At 33.1% G+C, this 17691-nt stretch overlaps 3 protein-coding genes and 1 long non-coding RNA gene across 4 annotated transcripts; 3 read left to right on the forward strand and 1 right to left on the reverse strand.

Moving 5' to 3' along the window:
* LOC109349702 lies at positions 1724 to 15436 on the forward strand. The gene is made up of 3 exons (XR_002108019.1): positions 1724 to 1735; positions 2369 to 2379; positions 15347 to 15436. It is a non-coding gene; the product is annotated as an uncharacterized LOC109349702 (long non-coding RNA).
* On the forward strand, positions 3408 to 8272 carry LOC109349698 (actin-interacting protein 1-2-like). The gene is made up of 6 exons (XM_019590612.1): positions 3408 to 3913; positions 4267 to 4428; positions 4974 to 5160; positions 6048 to 6470; positions 7206 to 7613; positions 7763 to 8272. The coding sequence occupies exons 1-6, from the start codon at positions 3519 to 3521 to the stop codon at positions 8018 to 8020; spliced, it is 1833 nt and encodes a 610-aa protein (XP_019446157.1). The 5' UTR covers positions 3408 to 3518; the 3' UTR covers positions 8021 to 8272.
* LOC109349701 (protein MOTHER of FT and TFL1) lies at positions 11165 to 14258 on the forward strand. Its single transcript, XM_019590616.1, has 4 exons — positions 11165 to 11417; positions 11730 to 11791; positions 11933 to 11973; positions 13814 to 14258. The coding sequence occupies exons 1-4, from the start codon at positions 11223 to 11225 to the stop codon at positions 14035 to 14037; spliced, it is 522 nt and encodes a 173-aa protein (XP_019446161.1). The 5' UTR covers positions 11165 to 11222; the 3' UTR covers positions 14038 to 14258.
* On the reverse strand, positions 15254 to 17314 carry LOC109349699 (guanine nucleotide-binding protein subunit beta-like protein). Its single transcript, XM_019590614.1, has 2 exons — positions 16376 to 17314; positions 15254 to 15550 (listed from the first exon to the last, which is right to left on the reverse strand). Exons 1-2 carry the CDS (start codon positions 17249 to 17251, stop codon positions 15449 to 15451), a joined length of 978 nt encoding a protein of 325 aa, XP_019446159.1. The 5' UTR covers positions 17252 to 17314; the 3' UTR covers positions 15254 to 15448.

Consider the following 17691-nt stretch of genomic DNA (forward strand, 5'->3'; position numbering starts at 1 on the left):
ATGATGGAGGTTACAAGCCTGGATGACGACTAACCAAGTGAAGGCCAAAGAAGATAATTTCGGAGTTTGTGGCTACCCCTCCTAACGAGTGTCGCTATCAAGAATCAAACTTTTCCTATGATGTAGCAGAAATCTTACACCACTAGAGCAATATGTTATTGGTTACTAGACTTATTTGAAACAAACAAAAGTTAGATTGAATACTAAGTTTAAAATAAATTAAGGAATGGGGTTTGGATTTTGGCAGAAGATAATTGAAGACTACACCATACTCAGTCTTATAAATTTAGGCAAATTTATAGAGATGGTGTACTTCGACTGTAAAATCACAATCTTAGTGTATCTTTTATAATAATTATAAAAATAGTGTAACTTTTATAAATCGGCTATATGATCACCTTTTTTTATATTTTTTCTCTTGGACCCACCTAGATTGACACCTGTGTAAGAGTTTTTTTTAAACATTTTCCTTGGGAAATAATCTCCTCCAGGGAGTTTCATATTTGTTTTTTTCGGACTCTCTCTCCTAAATCGGCAGGGTTGGAGTTTTTTTAATTTCATCTCCCTTAAATCGGCTCTAGAGTATGAGTTTTTTGTGCTTTTTTTGTGCCAAAATAATCGGCTACTTTCTCACCAATTTTGTTTAAAATATTAACACAATGATTTTCTTAAAAACAAAACAAAACAATCGGTATTGTTGTGACGGATTTTGTCATTGCTGCAAAGGATTTAACCATTTCATTCAAGGATTTTTAATGAACTAGAGAGAAATTTGAGGCTGAAGGAAAGAATCACAGGAAATGATGAATACTCTACGATTACACATGGGTCATTTGACTTCAGAATTATTCCTTGAACACATACAAGTACATTAAATTAATATGTGGAAACATTATTTATTGGGAAAATTTCAGAGTCACGATCAAACATTATTTTTTCTCAACACTTGATGAATATCTTTCGTGAACTACAATCATTGCGTTTGTCTGCTGCATCATTTGGAGATACTTGAAATACTACACTTCTACCCATTTCTTGAAGCAAATCATGGATTTCCAAAATCCCTCCATGACAACATGTTGTTAGTGAATTTTACAATAAGAATATTTATTACAATTGTTAGATTAAGGCCACAGTCTTCCAATATTTGTATCACTTCAACTTTCAACATCAATTGAAGAGAAACCTTAATTATAATCCTTATCAAATGCTCCTAACGGACATTTAAATAGTAATTATAAGTCTTATCAAAATCGGCCACAACAGGGCTGATTGTTTTGTTTTTAAGAAAATCGTTGTGTCAATATTTTTAAACAAAATTGGTGAGGAAGTAGCCGATTATTTTGGCAAAAAAAAAACTAAACTCTCCTTCATTGTAGCCGATTTATGTGTGACATATAAAAAAATAAAAGCACAAAAAACTCGTACTCTAAAAAAAACTCCATTCACCCCTGCCAATTTAGGAGAGAGCCTGAAAAAAACAAATATGAAACTCATTTGAGGAGACGATTTTCAAAGGAAAAAGTTATAAAAGAACTCTTATATAGGTGTCGATTTAAGTGGGTCCAAGAGAAAAAAATATAGAAAACAACTATCATGTAGCCAATTTATAAAAAGTTACGTTACTTTTATAATTAATATAAAATGTGTACTAGGACTGTAATTTTACAGTCAAAAGTACACAATTTGAGTAAATTTGCCAACAAATTTAACCATGCATTAAATCTTCAACATAGTTTTCTACTTCTTCAGTACACCATTACTTCTACCTTTGTTAGTGTGTTTTCCACAAGTTGTAAGATGACCAGGGATTCATAAATAACTAAGTCTTAATCTCTTGAAAATGAAATGGAAAATAGGAAAAATCTAAGAGGATGTGGCATCTTAGAGCATAATGTCTCAGTCTGATGAGATGACCATCCACATGTGATGGAATCAACAATTTTCCATATCAAACTAACGGTCAATTATAGAAAGAGATGCAATTATAAATTTCAAAAGTTCAAGACTCTATTTAAAAATTCTCAAATAACTTAGGATCTATTGATTAATTAAACAAAAAAGTAACTTTTTTTTCCTTTTATTTTCTTATATATCAAGCAACTAAAATAAAAACAACTTTATTTTCCTTTTAATTTTTTTAACATAAATTCGAGTCCAAGCCTCCTAAAATCACAACTTTGGTGTGATTTTTTAACTACCACCCTGACTTATTCTCAACACTCAAGAGTCTCAACTATGTTTAGTATATGAAAATAGAATGACCTATCTGTTTAACACGTGCTTATATAATGCACATAAAAAAGTAACACTTAATTAAAAAGAAAAAATGTAAAAACATAAAATAACATATTTATATTATTTGGAGAAAGTTTATTAGTTAGGAGCATGAGAACATATTTATTTTGGGACAGATGATCTCAACTCACAAAACAACACATGTAGGTGCCGGTTGATTTGTTTTTGTCTAATGGGCTTATTTTAATGCATGGCCTTATTGTTGAAAACGGTGAGTAAAACATGCAAAGTTGGTGTGTTACATATTTAATGTGCCACAAATACTATGTGTGTGCTTTCACTACTATTTGGATATCCTGGTCATTATGATCGTGCTTCACTATTGCTAGGGAATGACGTTGTCTTTGTTTTCATGGTTGAATTGTTGGTGTCATCTTCTCGTCTTTGTGGTTCATTCATTAACATTTACGGAATACCATACAATTTTAATTCATTTGTCTATTTTGTTTGACAGTTATCATAGGGTGGATATCTGCTGTCCCAAAACAGTGTGTTACTGTTTGTGATTGGTCAGAAGAATAATTAATTATTAAAATTTTAATTTAAATATATTTTTTCAACCAATTACAAGCAATGACATATAAAATGACACACTTTGTGACATAACAAATGTGTTCCCGTTATCCTATGGGCATTTCCATTTGGACAATGCAATTTCAACCTTTTAAGCATGTGGGCAACCCATTTGCCCATATAATAAAGCTTACATGATAACTACAGTATAATGGCATATGGGCCTAATGCCTGGGCATGCAGATAGTCATCACATATAACATGAGTAAAATGACGTACTCTCTACCCGCCCAAATTAATGGGCTAAGTAGATGAACCATAGATCAAACATTTTTTTGCCATGACACCCATGTTGATTGCAAACACGCATAATTTTTTATTTAATCTAAAATTTAGTGTCAAATAAATAATAATTTAAAAATAAATATTGAATATAAAATTTTATACACAATCAATTTATTATTTATTTTTTAATTATCATCAACTTTTTAAAAAATTGTATAAATAATTCGGAGATGATTTAGTGAATTTGTATAAATATATTTAATAGTGTAAAGATAATACATTGTTGGGTAACCATAACGAGAAAGATATCTCTCTCGAATCTGAAGTCCAAGCCACGTCGTGCAGCAAGTCAAATCACTTAGAAAAACAAAAACCCCATTCAAAATTCAGTGTTTCCCATTCTCCAAAAAAATCAAAGCAAGATGAGTCATGAGCTGGCAGAGACGTATGCCTGCATGCCCACCACCGAGCGCGGCCGTGGGATTCTCATCTCCGGCGACTCCAAATCAAACTCCATTCTCTACACCAACTCCAGATCCGTCGTCATCATGAATCTCCAAAACCCGCTCCAAGTTTCCGTTTACGGGGATCACGCTTACCCCGTCACCGTTGCAAGATTCTCCCCTAACGGCGAGTGGATTGCATCTGCTGACGTGTCAGGTACCGTCAGGATCTGGGGGACTCGCAACGACTTCGTTTTGAAGAAGGAGTTTCGGGTACTATCGGGTCGGATCGATGATTTGCAATGGTCCCCTGATGGACTCAGAATCGTGGCTTGCGGTGATGGCAAAGGAAAATCCCTTGTTCGTGCTTTCATGTCAGTTACTTATGCTTTCTTTTCATGCAATTTTCATTTCTTTAATTGTGATCTATGTAATTTTAAGAGAATAAAAATATATGAATGAACAGTGTATGAATGTTATACACTGTCACTGCATCATTCATCATTGAATAACGAGCATAAATCTTTATGTTTACGATGCATAGATATTATACTCTAATTTTTTTAACTTGTGTTTCATTTGAATCTATTTTGACTATATGTATTTGTCTACTCACCCCTGAATAACCTTGGTTTGCTCAAATTTTTATTTCAGCAATGGTTTTTATTATTTATTATTTATCAATGATGTATTCAGTGTCAAGTCTGATGAACTATACAATGTATAGGTGGGATTCAGGAACTAATGTTGGTGAATTTGATGGCCATTCGAGGCGAGTTTTAAGTTGCGCATTTAAACCAACGAGACCTTTTCGTATTGTGACATGTGGAGAAGATTTTCTGGTGAACTTTTATGAAGGACCACCATTTAGATTCAAGTTATCTCACAGGTATACTATTTAAAAGTTAATGATGCTGTAATCATTTAATCCGAGTGTATGACTATATCTGTTGTATTCAAGCATTGATTATATTTTGCTCTTTGTATTGATCAATATCACATATCTTTCGCTCCATGCATTTTACTAGATTTTTGTGGGGCGGGGGATGATCTTTTGAGATAACTGAGAGCAATCATAATTTGTCTGTATGATTCTTTCTTTAAAAAAAAAAGAAATATATGGAATATGGTTTACATTATTACAATGTACACTTCTACTTAAAAGTACTTCTTAAGTAGTACCAAAACAGTTTCATATTGGTATAGGTTTTTATATCTTACAATTTCAATGTAAAAAATGTTAATTGGTAGATCTTCAAAACAGTTGTTTTCTTCTTCTTTAAATGTGTGAAAATGTTTCACCTAAGTATTTCTATGATTTTTTTGGGTCAAATTCATGTGTTTTAGTTTGTTCTTATTTTTTCTTTGGTCCTTTCTACCTATTGCACAAGTCATGATAAATAACTGATTTCACAATAATTTGGTTATGTACAGGGATCATTCAAATTTTGTCAATTGTGTAAGATATTCTCCAGATGGGAGTAAATTTATTAGTGTAAGTTCTGACAAAAAGGGTATCATATTCGACGGAAAAACTGCGGAGAAGATCGGTGAATTGTCCTCTGAAGGTGCCCATACTGGCAGTATTTATGCTGTTAGCTGGAGTCCAGATGGAAAACAAGTGAGCTAATTTGAGTATTTTTTATTGATTATTATGGCAATGACCCACATCCCCTGTTAAACTGACTCCCTTTTAGGCTTTTACGTCCATTGCCTTCCTCTCTCTCTCTCTAATACATGATTTGATCACTTTGTTACCCTTAGAAGTTATAGCTACATTTTGTACTTGTTACTTTCATATAACATTTTGGAATATTTGCCTTGTGTTTTTTGTATTCTCAATAGAGTAAGGAACATAAGATAAATAAATATGTGAAGTAACAACTTGTTTCCTATAAATTCTTTGCCATGGTAGCATTTTGAAAACAATTTATGATACATACAAGTTAAACATGACATACATTAAAGCTAAGGAAATGGGAATTTATTTATTTACTTCTTTTGCTAGCTTGTCATAAACTTGAAATTTGCATTATTTTGTTCTAAACGTTATGCCATTCATTCATGTATTTTAACTTTTGAGTTTTGGATTGGCTTGTTGTCTTCTTGCCTTTGTGAAAATTTTCTTTAGGTGAGTTTTTATAAGTTCTGTTGATGAATTTATATCAAGTTTAGATTAACTTTTATAACTAAACATTGAATTGAGACCTATATTTGAATTTTTAAAGCAGTAGATATTTGTGTACTTGTTAATGTTGGCATGCATATTTCAATTGTTTGTTTTTGGAGATGTTAGACGTGGAGTGCAGTCTGCACACTCTACATGTTAAATAAAGTTTGTATTGTTCAGTCAGTAAAATTCTTGTGCTAGTTAACTTTTGAGTTTGTAGTTAAACTCTTGGATTAGCATTATGTTAATCCCCACCCCCCCCCTTTGTTTTCCTACTTGCCTTTTTTTGCACAATTTTATTAATGACATTCTGATCTTCGGTTGTAATGTTTATTTAGATTCTGACTGTATCTGCTGATAAGTCTGCAAAAGTATGGGACATATCTGAGGACAATAATGGAAAAGTGAAGAAAACATTGACTTCTCCTGCCTCTGGTGGAGTTGAAGACATGTTAGTGGGGTGCCTGTGGTTGAATGATTATCTTGTCACTGTTTCTCTTGGTGGGACAATATCTATATTTTTAGCAAGTGATCTTGATAAAGCCCCGACAACGTTTTCTGGACATATGAAAAACGTTTCCTCCTTAACTATTCTGAGAAGTAACCCTAGAGTGCTCTTGTCTAGTAGTTATGATGGCTTAATAGTTAAGTGGATTCAAGGGATTGGATATAGTGGTAAATTACAAAGGAAGGACAATTCACAAATCAAATGCTTAACAGCTGCAGAAGAAGAGATTGTTACATCTGGATTTGATAATAAGGTGAGTTTTGTTTACATTCTTTGTGGCTAATATGAAAATGATAATCATTACATTATGTTTTACTATTTTCATTTCTCCTAATATAATTTTGATGAAGAAAAAAACAAAAGACCGCTGGTGCTAGTCTGGTGCATTTAAATAATACACTATTTTTTATGGGGTGAAAATAAAAATTACTCCATAGATGGCATTTTCCATGTGAAGTATATTTCTAGTGAAGTTTAGAGAAATCTCCATAACGCATGTGATTAAATCTCTTGATTTTTAGACTGAAGAGTATTCTTAAAACAACCCTTATATTCTTACCACTTTTTGCCCTACACCCTCATTTACACCTTACCTTTTTAGATCTTTTTTCCTTTCACATCACCTATCACTTCTCTTCTCTTTCTATATATCTCGCCCCTACACCTCAAAAAGAGGTGTGTGAGTATCATTTTTATTTTTCAACAGTGATATTCCTACACCTTTTTATCTTGCACCTCCATTTATACTTCATCTTTTTCTATCACATCTTACTCATCTCTTTCTATCTCTCTCTTCCTTGCACAGTTGCACCAACTACTCCTAAAAAGGTGGTGCAGGTTTAACATTTTCCTTATTTTTATGATGTTTTTAAAGTATGAGCAAATTAATCGTGGGCCAAATTTCAAGGCATCTGCAATATTTGAAAATCATGAAACTAGTTGATTTCTTCCTGTCATACATCCGTTACCTTTATCTCCTAACAAGCAGATATGGCGAGTTTCTTTACATGGGGATCAGTGTGGTGATGCTGAAGCTATTGATATAGGAAATCAACCAAAGGACCTGAGTGTTTCACTTCTATCTCCTGAACTTGCTATTGTTTCAATTGATTCGGGAGTTGTTGTGCTGCGTGGTACAAAAGTTGTGTCTACCATTAATCTTGGGTTTACGGTGTCAGCATCTGCTGTCTCTCCTGATGGAAGTGAAGCCATTATTGGTGGACAGGATGGTAAATTGCACATATATTCTATTTCCGGTGATACATTCGTAGATGAGGCAGTTCTTGAGAAACACCGTGGTGCTATTACTGCCATACATTATTCTCCAGATGTTTCAATGTTTGCATCAGGGGACGCCAATCGAGAAGTTATAGTGTGGGATCGTGCCTCCCGGGAGGTAAGTGCAACTAAGTTACAATAGCTAAAGTATTATGTTTAATACTTTTGCTCTAATGTGGTTACTGTGCTTTTAGATTTGTGTGATTGCAAGGAAAGTAAATTCCAGCATGATTACTCGTGTAACCTTTTTGGCACATCTGTTTGCAGGTGAAGCTTAAGAACATGTTGTACCATACTGCTCGGGTAAACAGCCTTGCTTGGTCTCCTGATAGCCGTAGGATTTCTACTGGATCACTTGACACATGTGTCATCATATATGAAATTGACCAGCCTGTATCTAGTAGAATTACCATAAAGGGTGCTCACCTCGGTGGGGTTTATGGTTTAACATTCACCGATGAGTATACTTTGGTTAGCTCTGGTGAAGATGCTTTTATCCGTGTTTGGAAGATAACCCCTCCATGATGGATCAAGGTCAGATTGGAAGACGTGAATGTGGGAAATACTTGTTGGATTTCAAATTTATTCCTTTAAAACGTTTCTAAAACTGAGACGGACAAGGATGTGCTTATCACTACAAGTTGAGGCTTACCTAATAGACAAATAAGCTTTTTCTGATTGTTTGGTCATATAGCAAAAGGACATGTTGCAAATTGCAAGCATCGGTTTGCTAGTCACTATTGACTTTGCAGTATGAAGTTGGGGCCATTTTCTTGTCCAGCTTTATAAAGTTGGTGCTTTATCTAGGCAATAATGCTGCCTGTGCACATCTTTCTATTTATCTTGGCTTGCTTTGGATAAAACCAATTTATCTTGGCTTGCTTTGGTTCCTCTCTTAAACTCCATGGGCTCATGTTGTCGAAAGCCAGATTGATTGTGCTGTTTTGTTTGTAGTTGGTATGCATTGTGTATGTTTATTAGTTCATTGAATGTGAAATTAGAAGAAAACTGTTGTTTGTGATCTGTGTGCATTTTCAGAATTAAATTGCATTTCATCCAAATTTATAGAAGTGTTTGATAGATATGTCACGAGATAGAATATATAGTCGTGTTATATGTTTGTTTTTCTATAAACAGGACAGAATATGACCATATTAAAAAGTAGAATATTTTAGTTCCACAGAAGTGGAATAAAAAAGAACATATTGTACTGTTCAAACACCATACATTACTTATATTTAATGTCTTCACACACCACACATCTATAACGATTGTAACAAAATTTGCACAATATACAGAGTAAAAAGGGAACAGTGAAACAGCATTAACTATACATATGATAACTGGGTTTGGAACCGAAATAGAATCCCAAAGGGAGAATGCACTTCAACTCCTCATCTAATGGTAAAAAGAGCCTACAAAGAAATCGTGTTCAACAAAAAAAGTTGATTCAGCAATACACATCACATTAAGACATGAAACAGTTTTTGTTTCAATATAGCATGTCTGTTATCGGTAAAATTATTGCTACAGTATTTCAATGAGGACAATTCAAAGGGGCCAAAATAACAAAATAAGATAGGCACTTTCGCAATGAAGATTTATCATGGGTTATAGTCTATTCGGGAGCTATGAAATATACTTAAAGAATGGGTCATCTCGTATTGTTAATTGAGGGTAAAACTTGAATTAATGTGTTAAAATTATTGGATATTGGGTGGTGTTGTACTATTTTTTTTTTTATGTTTTACCTCTACATATATCTTAAAAAATCATACAAAAATCTAAGGACTGCTAAAAGTTGCCAAATATTGATTAACAAAATAACATTTTTGTAATATGAAAATGCATACTTTAATTTAATCCCATTGTTGAGATGAATTAATTAGCCCGAAAAAAGGAATCACTTTATATAATATATTTATTTAATACATATAAAATAAACTAAATTAAATATTATACATTGACTATTATATGTGCTAAATTTTGAAATAACAATACAGTGTTGTATTTGAAAAATATATGTATCGACATTATAAAAGTTTTTTATATTGTCATTATATCATCCAGGTGAATAAAATTTTATATTAAACTTTGCCTAAATATTACAGGTTATATTAGTGTATGAATTATTGATTTAAGTTTAGAACAAACTCCTATAACCAAAATAAATTGTTTCTGACACCAAAATTGACTCTAGTAGGTATATGGATGAGAGTAGCAATGCTGTGAGATCATGACAAAATCGTTCCTTTCTCAAACTACAGCTACCATTGAGAACATATAATAAAAAAACTTAGCAAAACTACAAAGGTAACAATCAATTCACTATAACCTCCATATTCAACAAACCAAAACCAAAGACAAGCTATGGAACAATTTAATTTAAAAGCATTCAAGGCCCAATTACTTTCATAACTTGTAGATTATGACACATATTCCATCCAAAGAACCCAAAAAAATGTTATTGCGTTACACATATAAACTCAAGAGGAACGATAACTTTAAAAAAAAATCATATACTAATTAGAGAATGATGAGTTATATATATATATATATAGTGACTACTAACAAGACGTTGGTTTAGTTGTGTAAAGCGCCATTAGATCCCCAAGATTGAGAGTTTAATTCATAAGAACGACACTTATTGGAAGAGACAGACACGAACCCCGAAAGGGAATAATTCCTTACAAGTAGAGTGATGAAATACTTTTGATAATACCAAAAAATATATATATATATAGTGACTCAAATAAAAATAATTATAATATAAAAATTATGATAACTATACAATCACACAGTAATAATTAGAATTAATACTTGATTAATAGTCATACAATCACTTATAAAAAAAAAGTCACATACATCTATCATTCATCTTAATCCATCAAAAGAGATAAACTAAAACTAATGACCATAAGATAAAAACATGAAAGCATATATGTAAAACTGAAACAGTAATACTTGTAATTGAACAACTCAATATGATGAACCTTGAAATAAATGTTAAAATCAACCTTCAAATCCGCAACAATACCCTCACTATGCTGATGGTTCCAATGAACGGCACTGATTTCAACATTTGTTACAAACAAACAAAATGATTGCTATTACTTCTGTGGGACACCACACACGTGTCACTCATCCCCTGTTGTTGATTTTGTGGTGGCTTTCATGCATGAACCACCTTTCTTTTATACACTTAAGTTACCAAACACCCTGATATTTTCACATTGAGTACTTCCATGGAAAAAGATATCTAGAATTATTGGAATATACATAAATTTCAAAAGAAAAAACTGCTGGACCTCTTTGCAACATACAACTATTAAGTCATCAAAAGAGTGAAAAGAAATACTTAACATCATGTCTTGAACTAAAACTGTACAATTTTAATAGAGTTTTTTTAACTTATAACTTCTTTATTTCTTCCTCCTCTCATATCTAACTTAGACTTCAAACCTTAATATGTCTAACAATTTTCTTTCGGGTATGATTATTACACACTTATTAGTCAGTAACTTCTGTAGTAATGAAGTAATAATATTCATGTTTTCTATACTAATTTAATTTTTTTTTAATGTAAAGATTGGTGCTCCTAGAATTCCGCATTTGGCGTCTTCCTTAGTACATTTCCTATATAAACTGCCTTGCTTCCAAACACTCCATGTTCTCGATTTTGCATCCTTGCAACTAAGTTTTCTTTCTTATCATTTCCTTCCAAATCATGGCCACTTCGGTTGATCCTCTCATAGTTGGTCGTGTCATTGGTGATGTGGTTGACATGTTTGTTCCTTCTGTGAACATGTCTGTGTACTTTGGTACTAAGCATGTTACTAATGGTTGTGACATCAAACCTTCCATTGCTCTTGATCCACCAAGAGTTACACTTACTGGTAACATGGACAACCTCTACACCCTTGTAAGTTATTTCTATCTTTCATTTCTTAACAAAATTTGTTTGCTAATCAAAAACAAAGAAAAGGTTTTAATCAATAGTTATTATAAAATAAGTGTGAGAAATGGTGTTGGCAACTTCAGTATGAAATCAACATTTTTTTTCTTAAATGTATGAAATCAACATTTTCAGAAGTTAATTATTCAATTAATCTTGCATGCATGTGGTCTTGCTTGAATTTTATTTATTTATTATCATTTTTTACTTTCTCCTTTGTTGCATGTTATTATCAATTTCAGATCAATGGTTAATGAGTTAGTTTGTGGATGCATGCAGGTTATGACAGACCCAGATGCACCAAGCCCCAGTGAACCAAGTCATCGCGAGTGGATACATTGGTTGCTCAACCTATTTCCTTTTCTTGTTCTATTTTCTTTCTCATCACTTTACTACTTTACTCTTCTTTCAATTCTTTGTCTTTGTTCTTCAAAATAAATATATAATTTTATAAAAAAATTGATGTTGTTTTCACTTTCTAGGATTGTGACTGACATACCTGGAGGAACAAACCCACACCGCGGTAAATAGATGAGACATTTTGATCTTTCTTTTTCAGCATTTTGTTTTTTCTTTTATATTCTATGTACTAGCTTTTTTTGGTAATGCATGCACACCCTTCTTTTACATGGAAAATGGATTTCATTTTCATGTAAACATATTTGTTATATATCATAAGGTCCGGTAAGAGTTCTCTTACTCGATCCTAAATATTCATTTTTTGATACTGGACACTGGATTATAGACTTGAAGTTAAATTGATTATAAATGTCGACCGATCAAACTTTAAACTCGACCCTAGATCCGATTAAATGTAATGTATATCTCTTTTACAAAAAGAATTTTCAATATTATTTATTATTATCTTTAATTTGAATAAAAAATAAAAGAATCGTGATGTCATTACTCTATGTATAATTAAATTAAGACACATATAGATAGAACGATTCCCAGTCATATTTATTCATTTATTGATCCTAAATATTAACCGGATCTAATTTTTAGTGAGTGGATAGGTTGAGACTTGCGAGAACCTGCTAACACTTTTGGCACATAGATGTCACAAAGTCTATGACAATAGATTTTCTCTCTTCACGTTTCTATCATTTCACAGAAATGACTGTGTCACAGAATCTTAAGATGGCAAAAATCAACATCCTTGCTCTCTTTAGCTTCTCCCATGTTTCAATTTTTTTCTGAAAAAAATACAGAACTTTGAGTTCAGGTTAATCACATTATAGTGTGCCTTGTTTCGATTTATCAAATGGTCCTCTTTAACTTCTATACTTTGTCTATATCAGAGCTCAATGTCCTTCATCCTCCACGTGTCAAGCATGTGGCTAATGTAGACACGTGTCACAACATTATATTATTCACTAAGCTCACAAATAGCCTGGTTTTTCTATTTATTTAACTTCTATGCCTATACTTTTATTTTATATAACTAGCATTATGACAACATATATGCACATTTGTGATAATAATAATAGTGTAATATCTATATTTTTTGATAATATAAAAATTTATATATAGTCAGTAGATAATGTAGTGATAATGTAAAATAGTTTTAATTGCAAGTACATACATACTTTTCTTTAATAATAAGAGTGTAATATCTATATTTTGATAATATAAAAATTTATATATAGGCAGTAGATAATGTAGTGATAATGTAAAATAGTTTTAATTGCAAGTTGATACATACTTTTCTTTAATAATAACTTGATTTTGTGTATAAAACAAATATTTTATTATTATTTATTGTCTCATTCTTCAATTGAACAATTAAACCATTCTAATTTTGTACGCACAAAAAAATTGTTGTTAATTGTAACATCTCTTTTTATAAATATGCCTTTTCTTTTCAATTTTCAATGCATGCACCAAATTTTTGATAGAAGGAGATAGCTTTGAGATCATGACACGTAGTCGCAAAGCTTGCATGTCACCGAGGTGGCTGCTTGTGTTTCACAAAAGTCCATCACTAATGTGGCAGACATGAAGCATTCCACTTCCACTTGCTCCAAAGATAACTATTTTAAAACTCACGTTTTTTATAACTTCATAAATAAACTTTGAACTAGGCTTTATTCACTCCTCTTGCATGCTCCACAACTACATGGTTTTATAATTGGAATTGTCGCTGACTCAGAGTTAAAGTGTATAATCTGCCAAACAAAATATAATCACAATCATAATGTATTGTATTTATCACTATTGTGGATTTTTACAAAAAATAATGTTAGTGTCACCATAATTGTAATGCATGCATTTTATGAAAATTATTATCATAACATGTTACCTCAATTACAGTTATGCATCAGATTTACAACCTTGCCTTAATTCAGTAACCTTCATTTCAGGAAAGGAGATCCTTCCTTATGTTGGACCAAGGCCACCAGTGGGGATACACCGCTACATCCTGGTGCTTTTTCAGCAGAAGGGGCCACTGGGTCTGGTGGAGCAGCCACCGTCTCGTGCAAGCTTCAACACTCGCTACTTTGCTAGACAATTGAACTTGGGACTCCCTGTTGCAACTGTCTACTTCAACTCTCAGAAGGAACCTGCATCTAGGAGGCGCACATGATCAACAACTACATTCATGAAGCATGCATGGAAATGGAAAATGTTAGTTATATATATGTATAATATATATATTGCTAGTAAGAATAAATTATGGGGGAAGGTATATGTTATAAAGCAATCTATGGCTACTAAGATTCTATGGCTTTGTTACACTTTCTTCTATATCTATATGCTGCTCCTTTGGTTTTTCAATATATATATATATAAATTAAAGTTAAGGTTTGTTTAGTGTGCTAATAGATATTTTATGGTCTTCTGATTTTATTTATGAGTCTATGTATTCAATATATAAAAAGGGATGAATAAAAAGATAGTGAACGTGAAAAGGGAAATATAGAGATCAACAAATCATATATCCCACATTATACCAACAATTTTTTGCATGCAAAGGCCATAGACTATTTATTTAACATAGTTGAGATTCTTAGATATAAGATTTAAATAAATTTATTGATGAGTAAAACATCTTTAAAAATGATAGATTTCTTCCATAGTATATATAGTGCTATTAAAATGGCACGGTCATTAAGTTGGTTGGAGGAGTAAGTTGGTGGTTTAATACTTCAATGGATAGATGTTAATCATATCATTTATATAATAAATATTAGATGGAAAACAATAAAACATAATAATTTGAGCATAAAGACAAATAGATTAATTGTTAGTGTTCTTAGCCACTATGAGGAACTGTGTTCAATCGCATGTAGCTTCGAAACTCCTCCAATTCATGGGTATCAACACTTGTTTTTGTTGGCTAAGGTTAGTTTATTAAAGATAACCGAGTCCAAAACTGGCTGTGGATCACATATGTCATCGTCTGTCCCAAGATGTATTTATTTTGTTGGCTCTAAACTAGGACATGCCACTTATCATTCATATCAGTTGTGAGCTCGACAGTGAATATATTATTATCTGCACTATTATAAGTACTCCTTTTCACCTTGAGAATAAAATATCTTCTTATATCAAAATTTTAAAGGTTGAAAGAGATAACTTAACTCCTTATACCAGGAAATTCTTTATTCTCTTTCACCTTATAACTAATGTAAAATGACCTTTATTGCATGTTCACGTCAAAGACCAACTGGGCCCAACAATAAAAGCTTCGAAACAAAAGGTTCAAGTCAAAGACCAACTGTAAGAGGAATAAGGCACACTTCTACAATCTTAACAATATCCCAGTAGAGATAAGTTTGGTAGAAGAGATGACCCAAAACAAGATGAAATGAAATATCCAAATAACAAGTAATAATCAAAGTGAACGACATAAAAAAGGCCACAAAGCCTTTGTCGGCAACCTTAAATTAGAGAAGCATTAAACAACCTAAAAAACCTTCTAAAGTTCTACATCATTTTGTCTCAAAAATCAAACAAAACAGATTCGTATCATAAATTACTGAGAAAGCACTTAACTAATAACGACCAATTCCCCACACTCTGACCACACCATCAGTGTAGCCACTAAACAAAGTGCTTCCATCTACACTCCAGGCCAAGCTTGTACAGTAGATAACCTATAAGTAGAAACAAAAACATAAATCAATAGATCATAGATGGATTCAGAACAATATATTTGGCCATGCAAAACAAACGAATAAAAACATTCAAATCATGAACACTGCTTAGAAGACAAAACTATGGAACATCCAAGTAGGATAAATGGAATATGATAATTATCATCAATGAGTACAGGATACTAACATGAAATAGTTTGTTCCAATATATCATTCCTACAATAAGGAAAATTAAAGCTACAATATTTCAACAAGGGTAACTCCATGAGGAATAAAACAAAACTAGTGTATGTTTCCACTGCAAAATGCATATGACATAAGACTTAATTCGGGCCGAATTACATTGACAACTTGCATACAATTAAAGATAGATATTCACATTAAAAGATCAAAATGACTGTTATTGAGATGCACGAATCAAATCGAATTAAAACAATGTATCACTACAAAAGTTGATAAGAATGAAACAGCAATCGGGAAACATCAACATACAATGGCATAACGATATAGAGTATGCTACACCAAACCATAAACAAGAACAAATGACAATATAAGATAAACATGAAAGCATGTGTATAAAAGTGATGCAGACATGCCATTGACTTGTAATTGAACTAGTTTAAACATCTTACTAGTTACTTAATGGGATACACAACCATGAAATCAAATCTTACATTATCAATACAAATTTAACAATGAACCCATTTAATCAATAACAACATCAAACCCAAATGGATCAAACAACATGTCAATGCAAGGCAGTAATCCATTAAAGATTAATAAATCAAAATTATTTTAAAAAAATAACAATTCATCAAAATTTACCTTATTGTGGTTGCGGTTACCAGTGCCAGTGGCTGCATCAGCCTCAGACTTAGCATCAACCTTCAAATCCTCAACAATGCTCTTACTCTCCAAATCCCAAATCTTAATACCCTGCTCTGTAGCAGCACAGAGCCAATACCTATTGGGACTAAAACACAAAGAATGAATTATCGAATTCGCATCGAGCGAATAAAGCTTCTTCCCTTCAGCCAAATCCCATAGCAAAACAACTCCATCTTTCCCACCACTAGCGCAAAGCGAACCATCGGGCGAAACCGCAACAGTGTTCACATAACCACCGTGACCAGAAAGAGTGTTCTTCAGCTTACAATTGGTTAAATTCCAAACCTTCACACTCCGGTCCCACGAGGCCGAAACTATCGTTGGTTGAAGCGTGTTAGGGCTAAACCTAACGCATGAAACCCAATCGGAGTGAGCCTCGGAATCTTGAATCGTGTATTTACATTCTCCGAGAGTGTTCCATAGCTTGATGGTGCGGTCGCGGGAGGCAGATACGATCTGGCGGTTATCGATGGAGAAAGCGACGGAGAGAACGTCTTTGGTGTGGCCGACGAAGCGGCGGGAAGGGGTGCCGGCGGCGAGATCCCATAGGCGAAGTTCGGAGTCCCAGGAGCCGGAGAGGGCGAATTGGCCGTCTGAGGAGAGGACGACGTCCTGGACGAAGTGGGAGTGGCCGGTGAGGCGGCGGCGGGGGACGCCGTAGGTCTTGTCCTCCTTGGTGAGGTGCCAGACGATAAGGGACTTGTCGCGAGATGCGGTTACGATCATGTCGGAGTTGTCAATTGGGGTTGCGATGGCGGTGACGGCGTCGGTGTGGGCCCGCATGGTGCCGCGGAGAACTAAGGTTTCTGCCATTGTGATGAGATCGAGTGTTCAAACTCTCTCTTGGTTGCTAGGGTTTGTAGTGAGAGAGAGGTGGAAAGATTGAATATATAGTATAGTACTCAAATTAGGGTTTTGGGACAATAAACCATTTTTTTGTTGCTTTTTTTTGGGTTAGGTGTCATTTGTTGGGCCTACCCTGGGCCAATTATTACTTTTGTTTGTACTACTACGATATTTTTTACAATAAAAAACTAATCATTTTCGATTTATGATTGTTCTTCCCAATAAGTATCGTTCTAAAGAATCGAACTTTTGATCTTAAGATTTCGGTGAGACCTTACACCACTAGACCATATATCGTTGTTACCTATTTAAGAAATTTTTTTAAGAGAAAAATTGTATACTTTATTAAGAAAAATAATTAAAATTCTAAAAAAATGCTTGGAAAATAATAAATAAATATGATACAG

The sequence above is a fragment of the Lupinus angustifolius genome, chromosome LG06 (assembly GCF_001865875.1).
Source record: "Lupinus angustifolius cultivar Tanjil chromosome LG06, LupAngTanjil_v1.0, whole genome shotgun sequence".
In the NCBI taxonomy this organism is placed as follows: domain Eukaryota; kingdom Viridiplantae; phylum Streptophyta; class Magnoliopsida; order Fabales; family Fabaceae; genus Lupinus; species Lupinus angustifolius.